We start from the raw sequence: 8,069 nt of genomic DNA, 5'->3' as shown, positions 1-8,069 counted from the left end.
ACATTTAGAAATTTTTGAATTTGAATAGAAACAATTGAATTGAAAAGTTGAGAGAGCGCACGCACGTGTGGCTTCACTACGAAGGATAAAAGCGCATCTAATCCTGAAGGATACTACGGAAAAGCATAGTTATAAATATCAGACCGGACTTGCTGGTTTGACCGAAAAACCGATTACTTGACCGGTCTAGTTGAGTAATTCCGACCGTATAAGGGAAAGAATCAGAGCGAACCGGTTTTAACCGTTCGGTTTTGATAAAAATCAGCAAACCAGCGGTTTTGGGTAACCAGCCGGTTTGAAATCCTCTCTTTTTCCCCTTACCAAAACGTCGTCGTTTTGGTCCTTTAAAAAAAAAATGGAAAAAAACCCTAACCCCGATGTCCCAAATGCCTAACCCTCCCCTGCTGCTCGAAGACTCTCTTCCTCACTTCAACACGCCATCGTCTCTCAGTCTCTCTCAATCTCACTCCAGAACGACGATCGCCGGCCGTCTCCGAGTCTCCTCTGCTTCGTCTCGCAGGCTTGGGTGCGTCTCCGACTACGTCGCGTCTGTAGCTACCCTGTGCCATCGCGTCTTTGACTCGCAGTCGCAAGCAACCTGCCTCGTCGCGTCTCCTTGCTCCGCGTCTCTCGTCGTCGTCCCGTCCTCTCCATCGCTGCTACCTCCCCTCACCAGAGTCTGCTTTGCCGTGCTCATCCATGTTAGTCTCCTCATTTCTCTGCGTTCGTGAGGTGAAATCCCTTCGCCCTTCTCTCTGTTTTTCTTTAGTTATTCAGTTGAATTTTAATGTGATTGAGTGAGTAAGTAACTGATTAATGATGTTGAATTGTTGATTATGAATCTGTTTATATTATATTGTTAATTATAACTAGTTGAATTTGTTGATTCTTGGCCGTGTAACATAGATAGGTTAATGGCAGATTGCTGATTTTTTTCTGATTTGTAGTGTTTATGGTTGTTTTTGTTGATGTGTTATCTTAAGATACGATTGTCTGCTACAAAGTGGCTTTTATTTTGGACTTGTGATTTTCTTGGTGTTGAAGTTTTGGTTTTGTGATTAAATTGAATTGTCTCGTAGTAATATTTGGAAGTTTCTGAGGCCATTTAACGTATCAGTTTGTATAGTGGGCGCCTATTGGCAACATGGATACTGAAAATTGAATGGGTAGTGTTCTAAGTGTGGTCTGTGGCGGCTCTGACCAATAAATTCAATTTATTTTTTTAATTTATTTAAATTCAAATTTTTAATAGATTTCAGAAATATGGAGGAAACCAAATAGTGACAACTATTACAAATGTATTTCCAGACCCAAGAATCAACCCAGTATGTATATTATATATTTGTCTTTATATGTTTATCTATACTTATTGCATTTGATTCACTTGTAAATGCACATTTTAATAATTTCAGAATCACAAAAGACTAATGGTTATCTTGTTGTTCATGCCAATGGTGGATTGAATCAAATGAGAACTGGGGTAAAGATTTAAGAAGACTCTTAATTTTGCCTTAGTTATATGATTATTTGTAAATGTAATATCACCTAACCACACCACAGAAAAGATTAATATAATTTATCCTGTAATTTAATTCAAAAGTGAGTCCTTTTTTCTTTTTCCAAAATGAATATTGATATTTATGTTAATATGCTAATCCTATGAAGCTTGATTTAAATGCAGATATGTGATATGGTTGCAGTGGCAAAAGTAATGAATGCTACTTGTTCTTTCTTTCCTTGATCATAGATAGTGTTATTTTGATTGTATCAAATTAAGATACTATTGTAGTAGTACTAACTAATTTCATGTTTATTTTTGTATTAGTTATCTTTAGAATTTGAGACTTGATTGTTCTTAAATATTGGTGAAGATATGTATTTTAAATTTTTTAAGTTTTGGACTTTTTTTTATTTATGTGAGACCGGTTTTACCGGTTCAACCAGTAATTTATCGGTTGAACCAATAAACCAGTAAACCAGTAACTTGACCGGTTTGATTACCGGTTCAGTTCTTACAACTATGCGAAAAAGAAAACGGACTTTGTAGTTTGTACATATTAACGTATGTTTCTATTTTGTAGAGTTCCTCAAATATTTTAGCTGCCGTTTCTTCGTCACTAGATTCTCACTCTTATGCATGCCAACCATTACGACTCTTCCGTCTTCCTCTTCTTAACTCTCCCCTTCCAACAAGAACAACAACAACAATCTCTACGCCGTCATTTCTAATCTGCTGCGCTGTGCACCAATGTCGATTGCCACTCAGCACGTTCTTCAGGTGAGGGACAAAATTGAACTTTCCGACATTGAGCACAGGATCTTCGATAGGCTTCTCGCCACTCTCCGCCACTTCAACCTCCAAACTCAGCTCCGCGTCGCCGGCGGCTGGGTCCGTGACAAGGTCCCCCCCCCCCCCCCCCCCCCCCCTTCTTTTTTCTCTCTGTAGATAGCTCTTTAGCCTTAATTTTTCTGTTTGGGATTTGAATTTGGTTGGTTTTGCAGCTCCTAGGGAAGGATTGCTATGACATCGATATCGCTCTTGACAATATGATGGGCACCGAGTTTGCCCATAAGGTGACAAAGTACATGTTGTCCATCGGTGAAGGTAAATATTTTCACAAAGATGGCGTCATTAAGCCGTATGTTCCTCCCAAATTCTCTTCTTTATTATTTATTTATTTATTTTACAATTTTATTCTATGTTTCTCATGTGTTACTCTGTTTAGTCATGAAAATTGAATTCTTTGGAGCAATGTAGAACATAAATGACATTTTTATTTTTTGGCAGCAAACCTGACCGGTCAAAACATTTGGAGACCGCAATGTTGAATTTGTTTGGTATGCGGATTGATTTTGTTAACTTAAGGAGTGAAGAGTATACTGAGAATAGCCGCATTTCTTCTAAGGTATGTTTTCGCACACACTTAATGGTGTTCTTGCTATATGCATATTTCATCTTCTTTTCTTTTGATTTATTATCCTATAAGATAAGATGTTCTGCTAATTTCCTCCTAGTTGGAATCACGTGAATGTCTTGTTATCGATGAAGATTTCCTCTATGTTTTGCACTCTCCTTGTTTATGAAGCTAATTTTATGGCAGCATGAACATGCTGATTATCTACCATTGCAATGTGTGTGCGTGTGTATATTCTCCGCATGACCAAGTCAAATTCAACCAAATAAAGTTTTTCTTCATGTCTAACAGCAAAGCTTTGGCACACCTGAAGTGGATGCATATAGGAGGGATTTGACAATTAACAGGTATCTTTGTGTCCATATACCTAGGCTATGGCCTATCATTTTTTTTTTCTGTGAATGTTTGGTTGTCATGACAGCTTATTCTACAATATCCACTCTGACTCGGTTGAAGATTTTACAAAGAGAGGTTAGAATTGATGTATTGCCAAAACAAGTATAAGAATTACTTGACCCTTCCTCCCCTTCTTCCCTCCACACATTTCTTTTTTATATCTCCACATGTAACAATCTCATTGGCACTTTGCAGGGATCTCAGACCTTAAGTCTGGAAGGATAGTGACTCCTTTACCTCCAAAGGCTACCTTCCTTGATGACCCTTTACGAGTTCTTCGAGCCATTAGATTTGGTATACTTTAATTTTTGAAGATATTTGCATTTTTGTATACCCTGTGAATGTTTATATATATATATATATATATATGAAGATTAAACTAGGTTTCAAGCTCTGTTTAAGTGAGATGTTTTATTATATTTAGGTGTTAGATTTGAGTTCACTCTAGATGAAGATCTGAAAGTAGCTGCTGCATGTGGTGATGTGAAAGATGCTCTAGCTGCTAAAATTAGCAAAGAGCGCATTGGAAAAGAGGTATGCACTAACCCTCCCATTCCCTTCAATATGGATACTTAGGAAGTGGTTTTCAATTATGGAATGCTATTGGATATTTTAAAGGCAATAACTTATACATAAAATTGAAAATTTAGTCATCTATGTGCTTTTGTGTCTTATTTTGTAGATTGATCTTATGATATCTGGAAATCAACCTGTCAAAGCATTGACTCATATTTGTGATCTGACATTATTTTGGAATGTGTTCAGTCTTCCTCCTAAGTTTGAACCTGCTATTCCAGATGGATGTGAAAGGTAAGTTTGCAGTTTTTTTTTCTTTTTTTTTTTTTTATAATAGGTTAAAAGGTATAGAATGGTTGCAAATCCTTTTATTAGTTTCAACCACATCTTGCTCACAGAAAGAGTTAGCTGAATATTATTGCCACTTTTACCCAAAAAAATAAAAAAGAAGAAAAAATAATAGTATTTAGTGCACCACTAGCAACCTTAGATATTTGTTGTGAACTTCAAATTTGAAAGAAGTATCATTATAATATTTTGAAACGTGTGTTTTTGTATTCACAAACACAATCCTAATCATTTTTTATTTTTTCAAGTTCATTTCTTTTTTTTTCCCCCTTATCACATTACATGTTATAAAAGCCTTGTGAAATATATGGAGATGTTTGCAAAACCAAATCTTATGAAAAGGAATAGAGGTGAAAACCATAAGTTGGATGTGAGATGCATCAATTTTTTACATAAACGCATATGGTTCATCTTGGCTCTAGTATTCAATTAACTTTTGAAGAGCCACTTTTCTCACTTTTATTCCTTCACTACCTAAATGGCTAAACCCTATTTTTCCTTTTGGTTCTCTATTTTGTTTTTTGTTATTCACTTGCACAAGACAAAATGGTTATTTTTCTTGGCAATGGTGATCAGCTAATTTTTTCACTTTATCCAGGCTTTGCATTTCTTACTTGGATACTGCATGGAACCTTATCCATTTACTCAAAGAGTCAACCTTTAAAGTGAGTAATGTGCTTTTCATTTTTACCATAATCCATCTTCACATATATTGTTGTCACAATAGGAAATTGTTGTCATTCGATTATCATTTTTGGATTGCTTGATTATATTTGGTCATGATAAGTGATTCCTTTGTGTTACTTAGGACAAAGAAAGGAGATTGTCACTTTTTGCTGCATTGTTCCTCCCACTTAAAAATATCACTTACCAAGTTAAGAAAGCGAAGATGGTATGTGTCTCGTCCATTCTATGTGATACTATTTTTGAATTTGTAATGTTCTTTTTGAGCTTTGAACTGATACATCTAGCAAAGTGTCTAAATTAGAAATCTAGTGTCTTGCTTTGTTCTTTTTTCTCCCCCTTTAGTTGGTGTTTTCGAGTATTTCATATTAGACCTGTAGAAACCACAATCTATATTTAGTTAGACTTTATGCGACACACGTAGAGATGACAAGTTGACAACCACACTATTAGACAATCTTGGAAGGGACTGTTTGTCTCATTTCAAGGATTATTTATATTGAGCTCAAGTTTTATCCAATACTCAATTGAAAACTCAAGCTGATTTTATCCGTAAAATCTTATTTATGAGGAACATTTTAATATTGTTGTTATATGATGCAGTTTCTTTAGTTAGTTTTCTTGTATTCCAAATGACATGCTGGTTTAAGAGGATAATATTATTTTGAATTATAGGTTCCTGTTGTCAATTATATTATTGTTGACTCACTCAAACGAAACAAGGATGCAAAAATGGTTAGTTCCCATTTACCCTTAGTACATCCCAGAATAACAGAGTTCTAATGTTTTGTAATATAAATCATTTCAGTTTTTCAGAGTCTGGTTGATGTTTCTATTGGTTAATGTGTTTGTAATTGTATTTGTGTTTCAAAATCCAGGTGCTTGATTTACATCAAGCATCACAGAAATTCTTGTCATTGATTCCTTGTCTTGCATCTAATGAGGATTTGCAACCTGATGATGTTGATTGGATAAGAGGATTGATTGATGATGTCTCTATTGCTTCTAGAGTCCGGGTTCTAACAGGTACATTGTTCCTGGTCTGCTACCTTAGTATTGGCAGTATGCTTTTTTATTTCTTAGCTCATGTCCTCAATCTTCAGTCAATTCATTTTGCTAGTTTTGTAAGTTGTGTTGTATGCTAATTTTATTATGCTTTACTATGTTGTGATTTTCATCTAAATTATTGAGTTTTCTAGTGGAACTTAGCTATGGACACTCCCCTCAATTCACTTTATAATCATTGTTTCCTACATAGTATTTGCACTTCACTCAAGCCACAATCTACACTTTGCTTGTTAAGTAAGTTTATTTTAAGCTACTTAGCTCGATTACCTCAATTAAATGGAAGTATTTTTGCAATGTGATGCCCACCCAGCTCTTCTGCATCCGTTTCTCTAGGGTGTGACTGCTAAGTTATTTTACATTATGAATTGCATCTTAGATGACCAAGATTTTATATTTGATTTATTTAGGTTTTCTCTTGAGGGAGATTAAAGATTTATGGAGAGTTGCACTATTGGTATCCATATTATTACATCCCATTGGCATTAACGACACTGAGGATGAATCCTCACAATTGCACAAACGAAGAGATCTGTTTAATACAGTGGAGAGTTCTATAATAAAACTAGGTGAGCTATATTAGTCTTTGATACGTGTTTAACTTGTAGCATTGATGCTCGTGTCTCTTGCTTGCATCCTTTGAAGAATGAATGTGTAAGATGTGTATAGCTTTTACTGGAAATTTACTGCAGCATCTACCTGTTCTACTTCATATTCATAATCCTAGTTAGCTGAGCATTTGAAGTTATATCTCTTTTCTCTGTTCCATCTATGCTTGCCTTTGTTTTAGTTATAGTTTTCACCCTTTAGGTGAAGTTATGTAAAGAAAACCAATATAGGAGCATGGATGGCTTGAGTAAGATGGAGTGATTGGGAGCTCACGTTACGTAAGATATTAACATATTTTGGTGGATAACAGGCCTCGACAAAGTTTGGGAGGTGAAGCCATTGATCAGTGGCGAAGATATTAAGAATGTCTTACAGCTTGAAGAAGGACCACTCGTTAAGGAGTGGGTAAGTCATTTTGTTTACTGCAATTTTGTTCGCACAGTCATGTACACTGCACTAAATTTGAGGTTTTAATGTATCATTTTCACTTGCAGAAAGAAAAATCAATGGCATGGGAACTTGCCAATCCTTCTAGAACTACTGAGGAATGCATTGACTGGTTAAGAGAAACCAATTCTAAGCGGGTAAAGTTGGAGTGAGGTCGGAATGCCTTTGATCATTTGTCTGTTTCCATACCATGTCACCATGTCACCATGTCACCGAGATAGAAATACGGAACACCTTTGCCTTGGATGATACGAGGAATCACTTCATGCACACATGGCTTGTGAATGTTGTATGAAGCTCACAAGTAGGATAAAAGTATTTATGTATATAAACATGATATATGAATATATCTAAAATTATTTATAAAGATATGTATTTATATTAATTATTAAAATAAATTATTATTTAAAATTTAACTTTGTAAATTGTTCGTATTTTTTAAGCAATCCTTATATATAAAATTAGTTATAGAAAAAAATGTAGAAATAATCAAAATAAAATTGCATAACATAATTATATATTGTATGTAAGGACGGATCCATTCATGTTGGGGATTTTTAATTTTAATAAATAAATTAATTATAATAATTATTAAAATAAATAAGTTAAAAAATATTTACTGAAATAAATATTTTTCTTTTATTTCGTTTTCACTGTAAATGAGATAATTTTGTACGTGTTTTATTTAGGGTGTAAATGAGATATGCATAGTTTTTCAATTTTCATATATATCATTTACGCTATTAACGAGATATATGTATTTATAAATAATTAAATATAATTTTTGAAAATAACAAAATGTATTAATGATTTAAATTGGACCAAAAGAGGGATAACAACAATAACAACAAAGCCTTGTCTCACTAAGTGGAGTTGGCTACATGAATCAAAAGACGCCATTGTGCTCTGTCATGTATGACCATCTCATGGATGGTCTTCTTAAGTCTTCCTCTGCCTTTTGCCCTTTGTCTATCTTCCATCTCATCTTATCTTCCATCTCATCCACCCTCCTGACTGGATGTTTTATCGGTCTTCTTCTCACATGTCCAAACCACCTGAGATGCGATTCAACCATCTTTTCCACAATGG

At 34.8% G+C, this 8,069-nt stretch overlaps 1 protein-coding gene across 7 annotated transcripts; it reads left to right on the top strand.

Annotated features, from left to right (window-relative positions):
- Window positions 1-350: 350 nt before the first annotated feature.
- LOC130961421 (tRNA nucleotidyltransferase cca2-like) lies at window positions 351-7,403 on the top strand. 7 transcript variants are annotated; one of them, XM_057887309.1, is made up of 18 exons: window positions 351-732; window positions 1,253-1,325; window positions 1,413-1,480; window positions 2,082-2,401; window positions 2,503-2,639; window positions 2,789-2,906; window positions 3,207-3,262; window positions 3,337-3,386; window positions 3,507-3,605; window positions 3,736-3,845; window positions 3,994-4,121; window positions 4,774-4,840; window positions 4,984-5,067; window positions 5,535-5,594; window positions 5,738-5,885; window positions 6,335-6,493; window positions 6,844-6,938; window positions 7,028-7,401. In XM_057887309.1, exons 4-18 carry the CDS (start codon window positions 2,249-2,251, stop codon window positions 7,130-7,132), a joined length of 1,569 nt encoding a protein of 522 aa, XP_057743292.1. In that variant the 5' UTR covers window positions 351-732; window positions 1,253-1,325; window positions 1,413-1,480; window positions 2,082-2,248; the 3' UTR covers window positions 7,133-7,401. The 7 variants fall into 7 exon arrangements, with proteins under 7 accessions (XP_057743292.1, XP_057743290.1, XP_057743291.1 ...); XM_057887307.1 differs by having other exon boundaries at window positions 1,682-2,401; XM_057887306.1 differs by lacking the exon at window positions 351-732 and having other exon boundaries at window positions 845-1,325; window positions 1,682-2,401.
- Window positions 7,404-8,069: the final 666 nt, after the last annotated feature.

Source organism: Arachis stenosperma, chromosome 2 (genome assembly GCF_014773155.1).
Source record: "Arachis stenosperma cultivar V10309 chromosome 2, arast.V10309.gnm1.PFL2, whole genome shotgun sequence".
Classification (NCBI taxonomy): Eukaryota; Viridiplantae; Streptophyta; class Magnoliopsida; order Fabales; family Fabaceae; genus Arachis; species Arachis stenosperma.
Note: the sequence above shows the minus strand (reverse complement) of the source record. Positions and strands in the feature narration are given on the sequence as shown.

Coding starts and splice junctions, on each gene's coding strand:
- LOC130961421 (XM_057887309.1), top strand. CDS start 2,249: ATGTCGATTGCCACTCAGCACGTTCTTCAGGTGAGGGACAAAATTGAA. Junction 5,595..5,737: donor GAAACAAGGATGCAAAAATG/GTTAGTTCCCAT, acceptor TTCAAAATCCAG/GTGCTTGATTTACATCAAGC. Junction 6,494..6,843: donor GAGTTCTATAATAAAACTAG/GTGAGCTATATT, acceptor GGTGGATAACAG/GCCTCGACAAAGTTTGGGAG.